Source organism: Bufo bufo, chromosome 2 (assembly GCF_905171765.1).
Source record: "Bufo bufo chromosome 2, aBufBuf1.1, whole genome shotgun sequence".
Lineage (NCBI taxonomy): Eukaryota > Metazoa > Chordata > Amphibia > Anura > Bufonidae > Bufo > Bufo bufo.
In genome coordinates this window covers 16,007,975-16,030,430 of record NC_053390.1, presented here as the reverse complement: position 1 = coordinate 16,030,430, position 22,456 = coordinate 16,007,975, and the positions used below count along the sequence as shown (strand labels likewise).

At 44.6% G+C, this 22,456-nt stretch overlaps 1 protein-coding gene across 1 annotated transcript; it reads right to left on the bottom strand.

Annotated features, from left to right (window-relative positions):
- Positions 1-1,056: 1,056 nt before the first annotated feature.
- LOC120992043 (gastrula zinc finger protein XlCGF17.1-like) lies at positions 1,057-4,425 on the bottom strand. The gene is made up of 2 exons (XM_040420803.1): positions 4,311-4,425; positions 1,057-2,425 (listed from the first exon to the last, which is right to left on the bottom strand). The coding sequence occupies exons 1-2, from the start codon at positions 4,372-4,374 to the stop codon at positions 1,416-1,418; spliced, it is 1,074 nt and encodes a 357-aa protein (XP_040276737.1). The 5' UTR covers positions 4,375-4,425; the 3' UTR covers positions 1,057-1,415.
- Positions 4,426-22,456: the final 18,031 nt, after the last annotated feature.

The following is a 22,456-nucleotide window of genomic DNA, read 5'->3' as shown; positions in this document are numbered from 1 at the left end:
AGATTTAATGCTCATCAGATCTTTATTGTTGATTATACAGTAACGACACTACATATTCAAGCAAAAAACACTCGCCATATCTACACGCCTTTTATCATTATAACAGGAGATATAATTAATCCTCTCCAGGGCTCTATATTATCGCTATAACAAGAGGTAAAGTTTTAACATCATTAATTTGATTCCTAGTTAAAAGGTTACAGCAATGACACAATACATCTAGGTCATCAATAGTATTAACATCTATATCCACTACTTCTTTTTGGTTATATCTGTACACAGAGTGATATACCCATTTTACCGCATATGTTGCTATAATCGCCATCCATGCTATTATAAAGCAAGTATTGTAGGGAAAGTTCATTGAGAGGGATATGGGACTTTTTACATATACAGGTTCTATGTCCACACTCTCAGAAATCATATAGAAGTAGACTCAGCAATTTTGGAAACATACTGTTTAGTATTGGTGTGTACATAGTGAGAGTAGAAGATGTGCGTATCTCCCGCAGTGAAGGTGGAGGTAAGAATACAGTGATAAGCAGCAAGGGTTATGGGGACAGTTCATCTTTACTGCTCTGGAGGTAAACAAGGGTCTTCTTCTTCTCTTCCTTGTATCCACAATACTTTTCCTCCATGTATCCAGGTCACAGTTGGTCAGAGATGTAGAATTTGGTTTCTTTGAGATCCAGTATTCCAGGCAAATAAAGTAAATACTGCAATTGGATTTCGGGCCGGAGCTTCACGGTGACGTGTCATGTGATGTGAAATCACAAGATCGCATTGTGATACTGCATCTAATGATTGTCAATGGGGCCACCGACTTTTCTACAATTTGGCTGATTTTTTTTACAGCCAAATCTCAGCTGCGCAACTTTTCTGAGACTCGCTGATGCTGTCATATGACATGTTGTCATGTAGCCCCAACCTTGAAAGGGGTATTCCCATCACATACAATGGGGGCATATCGATAGGATGTGCCCCCTTTGTCTGATAGGTGCGGGTCCCACCTCTGGGACCCGCACCTACAAGGAGAATGGATAAAAAGTGAATGGGAGCGCACCGCACACGCATAGCCCCTGCTCCCATTTATTTCTATGGGGCAGACGGAAATAGCCGAGCCAGCACTCGGGTATTTTTGGCGGCTCCATAGAAATTAATGGAGGGCGGCTGTGCATGAGCAGTGCGCCCTCTGTTCATTTCCCTGCTCCATTCTTGTTGTAGATGCGGGTCCCAGAGGTGGGACCCGCACCTATCAGACAATGGGGGCATATCCTAAAGATATGCCCCCTTTGTCTGATATGGCAAAACCCCTTTAATGTCTATAAATAACATGGGTTCCAAATTCTTTTTTACTCCTCTAACATTTTCCATATTCTAGAAACTATATGTAGTCCCATCTCATTTGAGGAGTTTTAGAATTTGATTGTATGAATTCTCTGATGTCTAACAAGATGTGATTTCTCAGTAAAACATTTCCCACATTCTGAACATGAATATGGCCTCTCCCCTGTGTGACTTCTCTCATGTGTAGCAAGATTTGATTTCTGTGTAAAACATTTCCCACATTTTGAACATGAATATGGCTTCTCTCCTGTGTGACATCTCTTATGTATAACAAGATAAGATTTATATGTAAAACATTTCCCACATTCTGAACACGAATATGGTTTCTCTCCTGTGTGAATTCTCTCATGTTTAACAAGTTCTGATTTACATGTAAAACTGATCCCACATTCTGAGCATGAATACTGTCCCTTCCCTGTATGAATTCCCTCATGTCTAACAAGATGTGATTTTTTGGAAAAGAATTTACCACATTCTGAACATGAATATGGTTTCACTCCTGTGTGAATTCTCTCATGTTTAACAAGATCTGATTTCCATGTAAAACATTTCTCACATTCAGAACATGAATACGGCTTCTCTCCTGTGTGACTTCTCTTATGTTTAACAAATTCTGATTTCCACGAATAACATTTCCCACATTCTGAACATGAATATGGCGTCTCTCCTGTATGACTTTTCTCATGTGTAACAAGACTTAATTTCCGTGTAAAACGTTTCCCACATTCTGTACAAGAATATGGCTTCTCTCCTGTGTGAGTTCTCATATGTCTACCAAGACTTGATTTCTCTGTGAAGCGCTTCAAACATTCTGAACAGGAGTATGGCTTCTCCTCTGTTTGAATTATTCTTTGTGTGAAAAGACCCGTGCTTTTTGTGGATTCTTTACCCCCTTTTTGACCTGTACTTGCGGTAACAATCTGTGTTTGGTCAGGAGAAATTGTCTCATAATTGGTGGAATTATATGACCGAACAGTACTGAGATTTTCTCCTGAAGAACGGTGCAGGATATCTTCATCTTCTACATTATAATTTTGTAATAATATAGCATTTCCCTTAAAATCTTTACTGGGATTCTCTGTGAAGATACAAATTGGAATTTGCAATTATTTTTCAAACTACAGAGTCAAAAGTCCCTTGACACCCTTTTATTTCAGAAACTAAAGGGAAAATGAAATATCTGAATACCCCAGCAAGTAATGGGTGAGGGGGTCTATCTTTTAGGTAATGCCTGAAACATTGCTGCTATCTTGAAAGCCGCCACATTGGATAAAGCGCACATTTTTCCAATGGGAAGGGGGTCATGTAGCATATGAAAAAAAGACCAAAATTTGCCCAGAAATCGATTGCTGCAATCAGATTTGCAATATTTATTGTGGTTCAAAAGTTATCAACACAGAAATTTCAAAACTTCAAAGTTCTGTGTTCAGTCAATTAGCTGTGCATCACAGGAAACGTTCCCGATGGTTATTGTAACTTTCTGTGTTGATAACTTTTGAACCACAAGAAATATTGCAACTCTGAATGTGGCAATCGATTTCTGAAAACAAATCACGAATGACACACGGACAGCAAACAACGGACACACGGATCCATCACAGACAACTTCACGGAGGCATCACTGACCACCTTTTCAGGGATTTGAACACAGACATTCGACATGTGAATGAGGCTTTAGGCTGGAAGTGCTTCTGGCACGAACTAGAGGTACAAGACATTATTTTAAATCCAATCTTGGATTTGATTAAAAAAACATTCCAGCCTTACAAAGCTTTCTTTATCACTTGGACAAAGTTCAGGATCCTACTCTACATCCAGTCATCATTTTTATTACAAAAACCAAGCTCACAACACATTTGGCCGTTTTGTGCCGACTGGCCATCACATTAATAAAAGTCAACTTAAAAAATGATCTGTCTCCACATTCCTCAGCAAAAAATTAATTACTTACTTAATAGACCTGATGAAGCTGGTGGATTCACTAGAAAAATTCATAGCATAATGTCCACCTAGAACTTAACAAAAAGGCATGGGGCGGAGGCGGCTTGGAAGCAGTTTGTCAATTAGGCTACAGGCTTCCAGCACCTTGATGGGTCCATTACACTAAGAATTTGGGATGTTCTAAGGGGAACAAGGGTCCTATCAAGAATTAAGAAGGTGGAGCTAATGAAGTGTCCTGTGAGTGCAGGTGGCCATCACTGAGACGTCTGTGTCTGTACAATAATCACATGTGACATCGGAGCTTCCTGATAATTATGTAGCTGAGGACAGGAGTGCACCGAAAGGAAGGAAAAAACACAACAACCAAACAGCTTTAACCACTTAATGACTAGGCTGGTTGTCATTAAGTGAAAATGTAAACTTTATTGTAGGGAATGGTATGAATGCAGACATACCAAAAATGTAGAAAATGTTTTTTTTTTACTTTAGCACAATAAAAGAACATTTTATAGGGACAGGAGTAATGTTTGTGCTCTTATATTCCAAAACCCATATTTTTTTCTTTTTCCATTGACGTACCCATATGAGTGCTTGTTCTTTGGGATGCAGTCATAAAGGGAGTAAACTGGCACATTGTGTCTAGGGGGGAGGGGCAACAGATAATTTTGTGATATCTCTACTATCCCTTTCCTATACCATGAGGCACATGTAGGTCACTGGTGGCCTGTAATTCCTGCACAGTGATGTACATGTAGTCCACCATGATAGCACAGACACAAAATCTGTGCCCACATAGTCCCCAGTGGGTGTGTGGATGTGACTGACCGTCATGTCCTGCAGGAACAGTCGGGATCAGAGAAGAATCTGATCAGAGATCTCCGTCAGCTGGATAAGGGGACACTCCATGATGTGATGGAGACATCTCCAATCAGAGAGCAGCAGCCGGTGATCAGATTCTCCTGCTGTCCTGAAGGCACCAAGGACAGAACCTGAAGTCACTTTCTCCATTCATGATTCCATACCTGTGGTGACATCTCCTGGAATGTCCTCCTCCACCTCACTCTTACACGGGGGATCGCCCATCATCCTCTCTTCTTCATCCTCCACTTTAATATCAGTCAGATCTTCCCCCTGATTTGTCATCTGTAACAATTCAGTACAATACAGCAGACAGGTGGGAAATCTAACAGATCCACAGAAGAGACCCCCACAATCTATGACCCCTCTATGACTGCAGGACCCCCCTATATAGATGTGTATAGGGCTCAGCTCCATCTACCTGAGGGTTCTCTGGGACCTTCTCCTCTGGACAGTCCTGGGAATACAGAGGACGGGGACATCTCTCTGGTGGATTTCTCCTCCTGGATCCATCTGTGGAGACACAAGCACACAGTGACTGAATACATGGCCTCCTGTAGATCTGTCTATAGATCAGACTCTTCTCTCAGCTCCTTCACTTCTAGGTTTAGTGATCGGAGGAAATAACAATGTTCCTCACCCCCTGTGCTGAGATGTCCACAATGGGAACTTGAGCATCAGAAAAGAAACAATGGAAGAATATGCATGATCTGATGAATCATGGTAAGTCATGTGGAATGCTCGGTGTGCGGCACTTCCCTAAAGGAGAGATAGCACCAAGTGCAATATAGGAAGAAGACAAGCTGGCAGAGACAGTGTGGTACTCTAGACAATGTTCTTCTTGGAATTGTAGCTCCTGCCAGCCATGTGGATGTGACATTTACCACCTACCTAAACACTGTACCAACAAGTACCACCCTTCATGGCACTGATATCTCCTAACGGCAGGATAATGTCCGGCCACACCGCAAAAATCTGTTCAGGAATGAGGAACATGACAAAGAGATCAGGATGATGACTTGTCTTCAGATTTCCAGATCTCAATCCAATCGTCATCTGTGGGATGTGCTGGAAAACATCCAACCCACGGGGGCCGCACCAAGCAACTTACAAGACTTGCTTTAGAAACCATCTGTAGACATAGGCTATGGTCACTGAATGAACGTGAGGAGAATGGCTCTAAACTCCCTCCCGTGGTGAGAATCCTCCTCCTGAGCCGTATTCTACCTCCCCTGAAGTGGGAAAGATGCAGGTAGCTCCCATCCTGATGGACTTGTATCTGAGGTAGTTACTATGGGATCCTTTTACCCATCGCTCTCCGTCGTCTGCTCAGCTTGAATCGGTCCACCTTCTGTTCTGTCTATTACACCTTTTGTTATGTCCTGTACGCCATAATGTCTCTTCACTGTGAGGGGCGCTGATGGCGCTTGTGCAGGGGAAGGAGAACAGGCCAACACTTATAATTGGAAATGAGCTATTCCTGGCGGGAGTAATAAAGGGGCTGTTTTGGTGACATTGGGTGTGGAGTGTTATAGACAGAGTGGGGGGATGGAATAAGATTGAAGCTTCTTACAGCAGTCTAAATAGTGAACCCCGCCGGTGTATAATGTGAGAGCATTATTAAGAGGTAATGATTCTGAAGCGTCTTCATGAGTTCTGTGAGGCAGACAAAGAAATCTACAGCTGCCCAGGTGCTGGAGATCATTCTTTGTGTAATATGCGCCCGTTTTCTGTGCACATGCTGTTAAATGAGTCAGACGGCAGAGGTGTTGATGCAGGAGAAACACAGGAGGCGCCACTGAGTGACTGCAGGTCTGAGACAGGATGGACAGGGAGGTACAAAATGGTGGCTGAGTAGCAACTATCTACCTAACCACAGCGCGGACGAACCACAGCTCCAGGATGACCTAGAAGGCCAGTTGTGGTATCTCCGCCTCATTTAAAGAAGCCACCCGGTCATCCAGAAAGAGGAGACAGGCAACGGATCCTCCTCTCCCCCCTCCCTAGTAACTGAGCCAAGGGAGTGATGAAGAACTCACCAATCATCTGCGGCATCAGACATCCCCAGCCGGTAACATGTTAAGAGGAAACCTAAAGGTTATGTACACCTTTGAGGGCATTTTTTTTTATTGCATTATACTCATTTTTAGCAACTTTTTTTTTTAATAGGTTATATAAAAAATATGGCGTTTTTTTTTCTGTACGTTGCCGAGATGCTCTAGAAGCACCCTTTGGATTTTCAGTCTTTTCCGTCAGTAAGGAGCTGACGGACTCCTTATCTCTGACGCTATAAACACTCATTATGGCTCATTTCTTATCTTACTGATAAGTGTTGATGACCTCCTAGTAGTTTGGAGATCAGGGTTAGATGACCGGCACAAAGTGAAAGGAGGACGCACACAGCTAACAAACAGTTAACTCTCTGTGACACAACGGTCAATTGAAAAAATGATTCGATCCAATGTTGATGACCTACCCTGAGGATAAGTCCTCAATATTAAAAGTCCGGAGACCCCTTTAATCCCTTCCCGACATCCACCAGAATAGTACTCTAGAGGGAAGCGAGCACCATAGCTACTGGGTGCCTGCTGTTTCACACATCAGACACTCAGGACTTTAAAGTCCACGATCGGCATTATTGCTGAACACGGACATCTGGAAGGCACAAATGAGACCACGGCATCTGGAAGGCCAAAAACCCAGAAGCATGCACTTCCTGGGCAGGAACGTCTCCGCCAGCTGATATCAGGGAAGGCGTTCCATCAGTGTAATGAGCCAGAGCCTGTACTAGGCTTATTACTAGTATATTCCAATTGAGGCCAGCAGGTGGCAGCACCGAATTGGAATATACCGATCTTTGTATAGTGTAATGGATAAAATGTCATTACTTTATTATACAAACTGCAATCTAATGATTACATGTTGGGGTCCACTTGGAAGCCTAAAAAAGTTTTTAAAAAAATTTAAATTAAAATCACCCCCCTTTTCCCAAAATAAAGTAAATAAAAATAAAAAAGTTATAGGCATTGCTGCATTGAACTATTAAAATACAAAAAAAAAATTATCCCATACTGTGAATGGCCGTAGTGAAAAAATAAAATCTATATGAACGATTTGCTGTTTTCACTTCACCTCCCCACAATTTTTTTAATAAAAAGTCATATACACCTAAAAGTGGTATCAAAAACAACAGATCATCCTGCAAAATATAAGCCCTCACACAGTTCTGTAGACATAACGTGTATGCACTGCACATGACGGCTCTTACCTTGTGATAGAAGAGGCTGGTGCTCCTCCATTACATGTCACTGCACACACGTGTATACACTGCACATGACGGCTCTTACCTTGTTATAGAAGAGGCTGGTGCTCCTCCATTACATGTCACTGCACACACGTGTATACACTGCACATGACGGCTCTTACCTTGTGATATAAGAGGCTGGTGCTCCTCCATTACATGTCACTGCACACACATGTATACACTGCACATGACGGCTCTTACCTTGTGATATAAGAGGCTGGTGCTCCTCCATTACATGTCACTGCACACACGTGTATACACTGCACATGACGGCTCTTACCTTGTGATATAAGAGGCTGGTGCTCCTCCATTACATGTCACTGCACACACGTGTATACACTGCACATGACGGCTCTTACCTTGTGATATAAGAGGCTGGTGCTCCTCCATTACATGTCACTGCACACACGTGTATACACTGCACATGACGGCTCTTACCTTGTGATATAAGAGGCTGGAGCTCCTCCATTACATGTCACTGCACACACGTGTATACGCTGCACATGACGGGTCTAACCTTGTGATATAAGAGGCTGGTGCTCCTCCATTACATGTCACTGCACACACGTGTACACACTGCACATGACTGGTCTTACCTTGTGATATAAGAGGCTGGTGCTCCTCCATTACATGTCACTGCACACACGTGTATACACTGCACATGACGGCTCTTACCCTGTGATATAAGAGGCTGGTGCTCCTCCATTACATGTCACTGCACACACGTGTATACACTGCACATGACGGCTCTTACCTTGTGATATAAGAGGCTGGTGCTCCTCCATTACATGTCACTGCACACACATGTATACACTGCACATGACGGCTCTTACCTTGTGATATAAGAGGCTGGTGCTCCTCCATTACATGTCACTGCACACACGTGTATACACTGCACATGACGGCTCTTACCTTGTGATATAAGAGGCTGGAGCTCCTCCATTACATGTCACTGCACACACGTGTATACACTGCACATGACGGCTCTTACCTTGTGATATAAGAGGCTGGTGCTCCTCCATTACATGTCACTGCACACACGTGTATACACTGCACATGACGGCTCTTACCTTGTGATATAAGAGGCTGGTGCTCCTCCATTACATGTCACTGCACACACGTGTATACACTGCACATGACGGCTCTTACCCTGTGATATAAGAGGCTGGTGCTCCTCCATTACATGTCACTGCACACACGTGTATACACTGCACATGACGGGTCTTACCTTGTGATATAAGAGGCTGGTGCTCCTCCATTACATGTCACTGCACACACGTGTATACACTGCACATGACGGCTCTTACCTTGTGATATAAGAGGCTGGTGCTCCTCCATTACATGTCACTGCACACACGTGTATACACGGCACATGACGGCTCTTACCTTGTGATATAGGAGGCTGGTGCTCCTCTATTACATGTCACTGCACACACGTGTATACACTGCACATGACGGCTCTTACCTTGTGATATAAGAGGCTGGTGCTCCTCCATTACATGTCACTGCACACACGTGTATACACTGCACATGACGGCTCTTACCCTGTGATATAAGAGGCTGGTGCTCCTCCATTACATGTCACTGCACACACGTGTATACACTGCACATGACGGCTCTTACCTTGTTATAGAAGAGGCTGGTGCTCCTCCATTACATGTCACTGCACACACGTGTATACACTGCACATGACGGCTCTTACCTTGTGATATAAGAGGCTGGTGCTCCTCCATTACATGTCACTGCACACACGTGTATACACTGCACATGACGGCTCTTACCTTGTGATATAAGAGGCTGGTGCTCCTCCATTACATGTCACTGCACACACGTGTATACACTGCACATGACGGCTCTTACCTTGTGATATAAGAGGCTGGAGCTCCTCCATTACATGTCACTGCACACACGTGTACACGCTGCACATGACGGGTCTAACCTTGTGATATAAGAGGCTGGTGCTCCTCCATTACATGTCACTGCACACACGTGTACACACTGCACATGACTGGTCTTACCTTGTGATATAAGAGGCTGGTGCTCCTCCATTACATGTCACTGCACACACGTGTATACACTGCACATGACGGCTCTTACCTTGTGATATAAGAGGCTGGTGCTCCTCCATTACATGTCACTGCACACACATGTATACACTGCACATGACGGCTCTTACCTTGTGATATAAGAGGCTGGTGCTCCTCCATTACATGTCACTGCACACACGTGTATACACTGCACATGACGGCTCTTACCTTGTGATATAAGAGGCTGGAGCTCCTCCATTACATGTCACTGCACACACGTGTATACACTGCACATGACGGCTCTTACCTTGTGATATAAGAGGCTGGTGCTCCTCCATTACATGTCACTGCACACACGTGTATACACTGCACATGACGGCTCTTACCTTGTGATATAAGAGGCTGGTGCTCCTCCATTACATGTCACTGCACACACGTGTATACACTGCACATGACGGCTCTTACCCTGTGATATAAGAGGCTGGTGCTCCTCCATTACATGTCACTGCACACACGTGTATACACTGCACATGCCGGCTCTTACCTTGTGATATAAGAGGCTGGTGCTCCTCCATTACATGTCACTGCACACACGTGTATACACTGCACATGACGGCTCTTACCTTGTGATATAAGAGGCTGGTGCTCCTCCATTACATGTCACTGCACACACGTGTATACACTGCACATGCCGGCTCTTACCTTGTGATATAAGAGGCTGGTGCTCCTCCATTACATGTCACTGCACACACGTGTATACACTGCACATGACGGCTCTTACCTTGTGATATAAGAGGCTGGTGCTCCTCCATTACATGTCACTGCACACACGTGTATACACTGCACATGACGGCTCTTACCCTGTGATATAAGAGGCTGGTGCTCCTCCATTACATGTCACTGCACACACGTGTATACACTGCACATGACGGCTCTTACCTTGTGATATAAGAGGCTGGTGCTCCTCCATTACATGTCACTGCACACACGTGTATACACTGCACATGACGGCTCTTACCTTGTGATATAAGAGGCTGGTGCTCCTCCATTACATGTCACTGCACACACGTGTATACACTGCACATGACGGGTCTTACCTTGTGATATAAGAGGCTGGTACTCCTCCATTACATGTCACTGTACACACGTGTATACACTGCACATGGCGGCTCTTACCTTGTGATATAAGAGGCTGGTGCTCCTCCATTACATGTCACTGCACACACGTGTATACACTGCACATGACGGGTCTTACCTTGTGATATAAGAGGCTGGTGCTCCTCCATTACATGTCACTGCACACACGTGTATACACTGCACATGACGGCTCTTACCTTGTGATATAAGAGGCTGGTGCTCCTCCATTACATGTCACTGCACACACGTGTATACACTGCACATGACGGCTCTTACCCTGTGATATAAGAGGCTGGTGCTCCTCCATTACATGTCACTGCACACACGTGTATACACTGCACATGACGGGTCTTACCTTGTGATATGAGAGGCTGGTGCTCCTCCATTACATGTCACTGCACACACGTGTACACACTGCACATGACGGCTCTTACCTTGTAATATAAGAGGCTGGTGCTCCTCCATTACATGTCACTGCACACACGTGTACACACTGCACATGACGGGTCTTACCTTGTGATATAAGAGGCTGGTGCTCCTCCATTACATGTCACTGCACACACACGTGTATACACTGCACATGACGGCTCTTACCTTGTGATATAAGAGGCTGGTGCTCCTCCATTACATGTCACTGCACACACGTGTATACACTGCACATGACGGCTCTTACCTTGTGATATAAGAGGCTGGTGCTCCTCCATTACATCTCACTGCACACACGTGTATACACTGCACATGACGGCTCTTACCTTGTGATATAAGAGGCTGGAGCTCCTCCATTACATGTCACTGCACACACGTGTATACACTGCACATGACGGCTCTTACCCTGTGATATAAGAGGCTGGTGTTCCTCCATTACATGTCACTGCACACACGTGTATACACTGCACATGACGGGTCTTACCTTGTGATATAAGAGGCTGGTGCTCCTCCATCATGGCCTCCTTGTACAGATCCTTGTGTCCTTCTATATACTCCCACTCCTCCATGGAGAAATAGACAGTGACGTCCTGACACCTTATAGGAACCTGACAACACAATGACACCGTCATCACCCAGACCCCTCCAGTGCTGTTACTGGAGAATTTCCCAGCATTCCCAGCAGTGTCACCTCTCCAGTCAGCAGCTCCATCATCTTGTGGGTGAGTTCTAGGATCTTCTGCTCATGTATCAGGGGGTGAGGGGGAGGCTCTGTGATGGGGGGAGGGGTCCTGCTCCGCCCTCCTGACTCCTGGAGATGGATGATGGGAGTCACACAGTCCCCCGATGTCTTCTTCACTATTGTGTACTCCTGTGGATGGAGAGAGACACTTAGGGAATAAACCCTTCAGGGGCCATGTGCTCTCCTCCGGCCCTCTCCTCCTGGTACAACATGCCTACTTACCTCCTCATGGCTCCTACAACATGACTATTGGTCACTGGTCACATGACACATCACTCACCATACTGGGGGCTGATCTTCAGGTTCTCCATCACTTGGAAGGTCTGGAGGCCGTTCTCCAGGACCCTGGACTCTTCCTATCACTTCCTATGATGGATTCTCCTCCCCGATGTCTGACTTGTTACAGAATACAATAAAGAGGAGAGAAATCTAGAAAAGTTTACCTCTCCGCTCAGCAGGGAGATGATCTCCAAGGTGAGGTCTAATATTCTTCTGCTGATCTCCTTCTTGTCCATCCTTGGTGGATCATTCAGGAGAAGAGGAGAGAACTGGAGGAGCTGGAGGCTTCTAGTACTGCAGGCGCCTTTATGAGAAGAGGAGAGGAAATCATCCAGGGGACAAGACCAGATGTCACCTCCAGAACCGCACTTCCTGAGCCTGGAGGGGCCCCGCTTCTCAGAGCCCCCACCACATGGATTCCAGGGGCCCCAACATGGAGATTTCTGGTGGCTCCACAGGAGATAAATGTCTGATAGATGCAGGTCCCACCTCTGGGCTGTGCTCAGCTGTGTCCAGAACTCCTAGAGAAGAGACTGGAGAGAGCTGAGCTCAGGCCGGGCCCTGCTCCATTCATTCTCCTGCTGGAGGCAGGGGCCCCTCACCAGGACAGTCAGGGGCCAGCGAATGATGACAACCCCCACTATCCCCACTACTCCTCCCCCATCATACTAAGCTGAGGAGCGGAGAAGGATTCCTTGTGTGTAATGGAGGAGAATCTCCAGAGGTGACATGTCTGAGCTCTCCACCACACTGTCTCCTCACAGCTCATCTTACCTGCAGGCTGGAGGAATGGCTGATACCAGAGAGAACAAGAGCCCTGACTACCGACCAGGACCTGCCCAGTATCTGCTGCACTGCCAGAGCTGAAGGACCTGGGGTGACGTCACCGTCATGTGATCAGTGCAGGGGCGGGGCTCAACTGTAACCATAGACTTTACAACAATGACATCTTCATAGGTCCTTCATCACCTCTGCTTCTCTCCACTCCTGAAGCCCGCCCTCTGCACTGATCACATGACGGCGACGTCACCCACCAGGTCCTTTACCAACAATTCTCTTCTTCACTTTTGAACCACTCCCCCTCCATTGATCACATGACAGTGATGTCACCGCAGGTCCTTCTTCATCTCTCCACTGCTAAACCCTTCCCCTCTGCACTGATCACATGACAATGACATTACCCCAGGTCCTTCACCACATGGAATCTTTACCACTGCTGAGCCCCGCCCGCTGTACTGATCACATGACGGTGACGTCACCCTAGGTCCTTCAGCTCTGGCAGTACAGCAGATACTGGGCAGGTCCTTTCCCACCTCTTCTCCTCTACACTGCTGAGCCCCGCCCCGCCCCCTGCATTGATCACATGACAGTGACGTCACCCCAGGTCCTTCACCACCTCCTCTCTCTTCTGCTGAGCCCCGCCCCCTGCACTGATCACATGACTGTGACGTCACCCCAGGTCCTTCAGCTCTGGCAGTGCAGCAGATACAGGTCCTGGTCGGTAGTCAGTGCTCTTGTTCTCTCTGGTATCAGCCATTCCTCCAGCCTGCAGGTAAGATGAGCTGTGAGGAGACAGTGTGGTGGAGAGCTCAGACATGTCACCTCTGGAGATTCTCCTCCACTGCAGACAATACAGCGGGGGATCAGCAATCTCTAGCTCTCCAGTTGTGGGATACTATGCCTCCAGCATGCACACTTACATGGCAGAACTCCTATAGAAGTGAATGGAGCATGCTGGGAGTGGTAGTTTCCCCACTGCTGGAGGCTGCTGAACCCTGCAGTAGTACACAAATCATTAACCCCTTGGTGACCTCGCCCGTGGAAGTCGTCATGTTTCAAACAGCAGATACCCGCGGCGATTGTATGCGATTAGCCATAAGGGCTCCTACATGACCGCGTGTCCCCTGTGCCCGTATTGCAGACAGCAGATCCGCAGTATATGAGCACTGGCGGTGTGCGCTTCATATCACGGATGTGGACCTATTCAATGGATTGGCAAGATGCGGAGCAGAAGCCCACGGAAGCACTAACGAACACTTCCATGGGTTTTCGGTTCCATGTTCTATTTTTTTACGGTGCGGACTGAATTGTGCGGACCGTGGACCCATTCAAGTGAAAGGGTCCGCACCTGCACACAGCGTGTACAAGGCCAGTGCAGTGCGCTCCGTAGACTGGGCAGAGGCACATGAGCCCTCACAGTGTTTCCCGGCTTAGACCAGATGAGCTCTAGTAGAACCTCGAGCAGATACCCATCACTGACATATACCAACCCAGGCCAGCAGGTGGCAGCGCTGGATTAGGTTATAGGATGGCTATATAGTCATCACAGAGCACAATGGGCCAAAAGTTTTTTTTTTAAAAAGTAAAATAGTTTTTAAAATAAATAAATATATAGAAGTTCAAATCACCCCCTTTCTCAAAAATAAGCAATAAAAAAAATATAGGATTTGTCGCACCCGCATTCCGCCCATACTATTAAAATATAAAAAATATATCCCGTATAGCAAACGGAGAAATGGCAAAAAATTCTAAATGGCCAATTAGTAATTTTTTGATCACTTTAGCTCCCCCAAAAATTAAATAAAAAGTGATTGCAAAGTCACACACAGAATAGTATTAGTGAAAAGTACAGATCGCCCCGCAAAAAACGAGCCCCACACAGCTCCGTACACAAAACTATAAAAATATATAGGGGTCAGAATAAGGATTTTTTTTTTAAAATACAAGAAAAACTATAAAAAAAAAAACTGTAATCGTTCTGATCCGGAGAATGAAGGGAACAGGTCAGTTTTATCTTATAGGGAACGCAGTAATAACAAAACCTATAAAACGATATAAATGTGGTATCACTGTAATCGTACTGACCCGGAGAATGAAGGGAAGAGATTAGTTTTATCTCATAAGAAACGTCATACAAACAAAACCTATAAAACGATATAAATGTGGTATCGCTGTAATCGTACTGACCCAGTTTTACATTATGCATGTCCTTTATGCGGAAGATGTTTTTGAGATGAATCAAGTCTTGATGGACATAAGAGAATTCAAACAGGCGTGAAACTGGATTGATGTTCAGAATGTGGGAAATGTTTTACTTGCTATCAGAGCAAAAAAGAATGTTAAACCCACGTGGCTGCGTGGCAATGTGTATCACATGATAAGTCGTAGCCAAATTGCAGACAGTTCCAGTCAATATGCAATTCCATGTGACTTGCATTGTGTTCCATGATGACCTGCGAAGTGTCGGACTGTTTGTGACCCAACTGACAAACACTAGATGCAGTGTCACAACGCGACATTATGATCTTCATATCACGTGACGCGTCACTGTGCAACTCCATCCTGACGGCAGATAAAAATGTTAATTTTTTCAGTGGATTTTTCCAGGTTAGGGCTCGTGCACACGACCGCCATGTGTTTTGCGGATCCACAAAACACGAATGCTGACCGTTTTTGAGGACCGGAAGGGGTCTCCCTTAATAGAAATGCCTATTCTTGTCCGCCAAACGGACAAGAATAGTTCATGTTCTATTTTTTTCCGGCCCCACGGAACGGAGCTAAGGATGCAGACAGCACGTGGAGTGATGTCCGCGTCTTTTGTGGCCCCATTGAAGTGAATGGGTTTGCATCTGAACTGCAAAAAAATGCGGATCGGATGCAGAACCAAACAATGTTCATGTGCACGAGGCCTTATGCCAAAGGACCAAATTATATTTCTTGGAAGAGAAGAAGAGCCTTGTTTACTTCCAGAGCAGTGAAGATGGATTGTCCCCATGAACCTTGCTTCTCATCACTGTATTCACACCTCCACCCACACTGCGGGAGAGTCCAGAGTGACTTGGGGAGAAGTAACGACGCTCCATGGAATAGTTTTATAATGTATGTGGACATATTAATATTTCATCTTCATTCAAACAGTATTTACAGATAAAATAAACTCTTCTATTTGTTCCACGACAGCGTCACCATTGTCACTGACAGACATTGTCTTCTTGGCTCATATTATACTTTCTCCTAGCGCTGTGACCTTCATTGCTCCTACAGACTAACCCTCCTGTGCGGAAAGAGTGATATTGGTGGCATGATGACTATATCACTGATTTATCTGACCGGGTGATCTGTGATAATTAACCCTATATGTACATTCCTGCGGTTTAATGGTAAACCTATCTATATACTGGAGCTGAGTGATATATCGTGGTGGGAATCGCTTGTGATATCACATCTGTTAATTAACCCCTGAATAATGCCAACATGAAGTCATTGACCAAGTGATGCTCATATATGTGTTTCATATGTATCCTCACTCCATCTTTATTACCTACAGAACATGAATGGAGGCATGGTGCTGAATTATTAGTATCTTGTATGTCTTAGATAAGTACTGGCCGGTAGGTCGCCCACTGATTTGGGACTCATGAATACACTGCATGCTTTTTTCTATTTTTCCCCAAAAAGTTATTACATTTTCTCAATAAAACACTGTGGAAAAAAATTAAACTGTAAGAAAAACTAAGAAAAATTAAATATAATCGCACAAGAACAACCCAGTTCTACAGCTTTATACGGTGAAGCCAAACAATATATCTCTGGGTGATTCACAGTTTTCATTTCAGGTTGTATATTTGGATATAAAGGTCCATTGATGCCACATGACAAATTCTAGGAAATAGCTGACAAATCCTATATATGAAGATAGATACTTTCTTAATTATATTTTACAGTTTACAGTTAAAGGGATACAGATAAAAGGGGTATTGCCCCCCCCCCCCCCCATTCTTTCACAACGCTGTTAAAGGGGCATTCCGGGGTTACATTGTTATCCACTATCCACAGGATAGGGGATAACTATCAGATTGGTGGGGGTCCCAGTGGTAGGAAAGGAGGCCCCGTCCCCTTCAGTCCCCTGAAATGAACAAAATAGACAAGCACAGTACTCATGCAGTTCATTTCAGGGGGCTGCAAGAGGTACGGGGCCCCTGTTCTTGTGATTGGTGTGGGTCCCAGTCGTAGGATACCCTCCAATTTACTTAATGTAACAGAATACCCCTTTAAGGACACTCAGAGTTCCCTGAGGTTCTCCAGCATTGAGTGTATAGCTATACACTGCGTGCAGAATTATTAGGCAAATGAGTATTTTGACCACATCATCCTCTTTATGCATGTTGTCTTACTCCAAGCTGTATAGGCTCGAAAGCCTACTACCAATTAAGCATATTAGGTGATGTGCATCTCTGTAATGAGAAGGGGTGTGGTCTAATGACATCAACACCCTATATCAGGTGTGCATAATTATTAGGCAACTTCCTTTCCTTTGGCAAAATGGGTCAAAAGAAGGACTTGACAGGCTCAGAAAAGTCAAAAATAGTGAGATATCTTGCAGAGGGACAGCACTCTTAAAATTGCAAAGCTTCTGAAGCGTGATCATCGAACAATCAAGTGTTTCATTCAAAATAGTCAACAGGGTCGCAAGAAGCGTGTGGAAAAACCAAGGCGCAAAATAACTGCCCATGAACTGAGAAAAGTCAAGCGTGCAGCTGCCAAGATGCCACTTGGCACCAGTTTGGCCATATTTCAGAGCTGCAACATCACTGGAGTGCCCAAAAGCACAAGGTGTGCAATACTCAGAGACATGGCCAAGGTAAGAAAGGCTGAAAGACGACCACCACTGAACAAGACACACAAGCTGAAACGTCAAGACTGGGCCAAGAAATATCTCAAGACTGATTTTTCTAAGGTTTTATGGACTGATGAAATGAGAGTGAGTCTTGATGGGCCAGATGAATGGGCCCGTGGCTGGATTGGTAAAGGGCAGAGAGCTCCAGTCCGACTCAGACGCCAGCAAGGTGGAGGTGGAGTACTGGTTTGGGCTGGTATCATCAAAGATGAGCTTGTGGGGCCTTTTCGGGTTGAGGATGGAGTCAAGCTCAACTCCCAGTCCTACTGCCAGTTTCTGGAAGACACCTTCTTCAAGCAGTGTTACAGGAAGAAGTCTGCATCCTTCAAGAAAAACATGATTTTCATGCAGGACAATGCTCCATCACACACGTCCAAGTACTCCACAGCGTGGCTGGCAAGAAAGGGTATAAAAGAAGAAAATCTAATGACATGGCCTCCTTGTTCACCTGATCTGAACCCCATTGAGAACCTGTGGTCCATCATCAAATGTGAGATTTACAAGGAGGGAAAACAGTACACCTCTCTGAACAGTGTCTGGGAGGCTGTGGTTGCTGCTGCACGCAATGTTGATGGTGAACAGATCAAAACACTGACAGAATCCATGGATGGCAGGCTTTTGAGTGTCCTTGCAAAGAAAGGTGGCTATATTGGTCACTGATTTGTTTTTGTTTTGTTTTTGAATGTCAGAAATGTATATTTGTGAATGTTGAGATGTTATATTGGTTTCACTGGTAAAAATAAATAATTGAAATGGGTATATATTTGTTTTTTGTTAAGTTGCCTAATAATTATGTACAGTAATAGTCACCTGCACACACAGATATCCCCCTAAAATAGCTAAAACTAAAAACAAACTAAAAACTACTTCCAAAAATATTCAGCTTTGATATTAATGAGTTTTTTGGGTTCATTGAGAACATGGTTGTTGTTCAATAATAAAATTTATCCTCAAAAATACAACTTGCCTAATAATTCTGCACTCCCTGTAGACTGGAATATTTTTGTCCTCGATCAATGTCTTACAATAAAAGGGCTTTCTTTTGTCAAAAATTTGTGTTGTTTCTTTGTGTTCTTCCGCATATGTCCTCATTAGACCCAACATTTTTTGTATTTACTGTAAATTCAAAGGTATGAGAATAAATAGGCTTAAAATGACTAAGTGAATAAATGATTTTCTGAACAATAGTGGTATAATTAATAAATGCAGATACATATCTCATATAAAAGAATATAAAATAAAGAAACTAAGCTAGGGTCAGTTCTTGACTAGCTTTCTCTGCACTTTGTTAACACCCAAGATGGAGCATAACAAAGTGCCAGGGTTAGGGTTCAAAAGACTTGCTAATTCTATATTCTAGCTATACAATCGTAAATCGTCATCGGTACGAAATCTACCTGTCTAATACAGCCTTTAGAGCTTAGCCTCTGTGATAAACAATGAGTATGTATATAGCTCATTGCCCCCACTAGGATGAGCACTGAACACCCCAGTATATTACTTATGTACACTTATGTGTGTGCAGTGAACATATCTCAACTTTGATATTGTGATATAGTTAAAATGAATTCCCTCATAAATTAATAAGTTCTCAAGATAGTCCAGTGGTTCGAAAGTTATATTACATGGTAAGGATAATAGAGAGCTTCCCTCCACTGGTCAATTTACATGTTCCTAAAATAACGCATTGCTTTTGTATTCAAAGTGTGGGAGTTTCATCTAGATCTGAGATGAACACTCTCAAATTGCCCTTAAAGTCTCCTTCGCCCATTAATGAATTATGGATGTGTGCTGTCTGTGTCTCCACGGATTGACTTTAATGTGTGGATTCACACGTCAGTGGTTTTCACGGTCCATGGAGACACTGCAGGATTATATCCTATCTGGTCTGTGATTACGGATCCCTCACGCATATATCTATGGGTCCATAAAAAAAATATCAGTCATCATCTATCAGTTCTGGCGCGACAAACATGGCAGTGGATGTGGCTTGTATGCTTTGTCATAGTGAGATCACAGATATCCATGCAAGCACCGTGACGTTTTAGATGCCGGTCTTAATAAGCCTTATAGCTGGCGGTGGATCCGCCAAAGTTATGAAAAGGTGCAGGCCTCTCCATAACTTCGGCGCATCCAGCGTCAGTTCTAAATTTACACCTGGCGTGAGTGGGGAAAAGTCGCAGTAAATGACCCCCATAGTTTGTAAGGCTGAAAAAAGACATTTGTCCATCCAGTTCGGCCTGTTATCCTGCAAGTTGATCCAGAGGAAGGCAGAAAAAACCTGTGAGGTAGAAGCCAATTTTCCTCACTTTAGGAGAATAAAAAATTCCTTCCCGACTCCAATCAGGCATCAGAATAACTCCCTGGATCAACGACCCCTCTCTAGTAGCTATAGCCTGTTATATTATTACACTCCAGAAATACATCCAGGCCCCTCTTGAATTCCTTTATTGTACTCACCATCACCACCTCCTCAGGCAGAGAGCTCCATAGTCTCACTGCTCTTACCGTAAAGAATCCTCTTCTATGTTTGTGTACAAACCTTCTTTCCTCCAGACGCAGAGGATGTCCCCTCGTCTCAGTCACAGTCCTGGGGATAAATAGATGATGGGAGAGATCTCTGTACTGACCCCTGATATATTTATACATAGTAATTAGATCTCCCCTCAGTCGTCTTTTTTCTAAAGTGAATAACCCTAATTTTGATAATCTTTCAGGGTCCTGTAGTTGCCCCATTCCAGTTATTACTTTAGTTGCCCTCCTCTGGACCCTCTCCAGCTCTGCTATGTCTGCCTTGTTTACAGGAGCCCAGAACTGTACACAGTCCTCCATGTGTGGTCTGATTTGTAAAGTGGCAAAAAGTTGAGATTTTATTAGGGCCGGCATTGTATACTCCATTTGTATATAAAGAGAGTTTTAATAAGATGTGCCAAATTAACAAAAAAGCGCAGGCCACTTAAGTTTTGCACATTTTCCAGCAGTATGTATGCCAGAAATCAAATCTACACCACCTATGGGCTGTGGAGGCTATGCCCCTTCTGTTAAGGCCTTCCTCTTCTTTAGAAAATAGATGTGTTTTAGAAACCAACAGTCACAAGTGATGCCTACACAAAAATTTACAACTTTTGTATAACAGAAATTTGATGAATGGGGCTTTATATGAATACTCCCCATTTCATATGCTCTAATATTATGCCTTAAAGGGTTTCCAAGGATTTACTTAATGATGAGCTATTCTTCGTATAGGTCAATATCAATAAGGCAGAGATCTGACTCCTGACGGTCCTACCACTTGAAATTCACAGTTCTATCCACCATGTAGTTGGCAGGCCTGGTACTGCAGCTCTGTTCCCATTCACTCCATGTGTATTTTCAGTGCTGAAGCTTCTGAAACAGCTGATTGCGGGAGTGTCGAGTCAGACCCCGCCCATCTGATATTAATGATCTATTCTAAGCATAGTGTCATGCCCTGCTCTGACTATGTGCGGAGGTCGGCCAGAATAGTAGCACGTGTTTAGTTTTTTGTTTTGTTTTGGAGTCGTGCTAGATCCGCCTCCCTTCAGGTGCACTGGGTGGGGTCATTGGTTTAAATCTCACTCATTCCCAGTGTTCTGTGCGGGTTATAGAAATCAGTCTGGCCTTGAAAGCAAGGAAGGAAGGATTGTCTGTTCCAGCTCAGATAAGATAAGTTTGGTTTCTGTTTTTGTTGTTTGCTGTCTAGGCTGTTTGTGTGTCGTCTGTCCCCTCCAGGTTCTGAGGGAGCAGGCTGCCCCTTTCCCCTTTCACCATCTCAGGGATTCTAGGGTATTTTCAGCCCAGGCACGAGGACACATTATTCCTACCTTCAAGGTCTGAATGTGGGCTTAGCAGTGTAGGGAGAGAAGTCAGGGATTTGCTAGGAGGTGACCTTTCCCCAGCTTCTCGCCTAGAAACTTGTTTGTTGGTTTATCTGTGTATCTGAGATCCCATCCGCCGTGACACATAGTTAATAAGCAAATCATAAAAAACACTCTAAGACAACATTAGCTGTGGCCCAAAAAAGGGGAAGGTTTGTCTTTGTTTCCTACTATATGTTTTGTACTCCATCTTCAAGCCCTGTAGTAGTTCCTTAAAGGCATTGTCTTTTCTAAAAAGGCCAGACATCTCCAAATAATATTATGACCAGTGATGGCCAGTTCGCCGTGTTCACCCGCGAACACATGCGGGCTGCCATCTTAACTCACAAGTCCGGCGATGCACAGTTAAGCCCTTACCTGTGCTTGTGTCGGGAGCCGGTCTGAAACAAATGCGGTCACCGGGAGCAGGCAGTTGCGAGAACAGCCCAATGAAGGCCCCCGGCGGCTTCTCGGAACTGCCTGCTCCCGGTGACCGCATTTGTTTCAGACCGGCTCGCGCACAGGCACAGGTAAGGACTTACCTGGTCATCGCCGGACTTGTGATTTAAGATGGCAGCCCGCATGTGTTTGTGGCGAAATAAACAAAGACTGGGTCATGATCTGACAGCACAAGGTCTTTAATCTCGATGTTGATATGGGGAGGTCGTCTATACAGAGCCCATTGTGTACATGAGAGAAGTGTGTGACCTCTGTCATCAAGGTATCTAAGCTCTCAACCATCCTAACGCCCCTGCACTCAAATATCTGAAGAAGAGTTTGTATGAAATCGGCACACCATTCCCAAATGAATAGAAAGTCCACACTGGATTGGTGTCGCCCGTA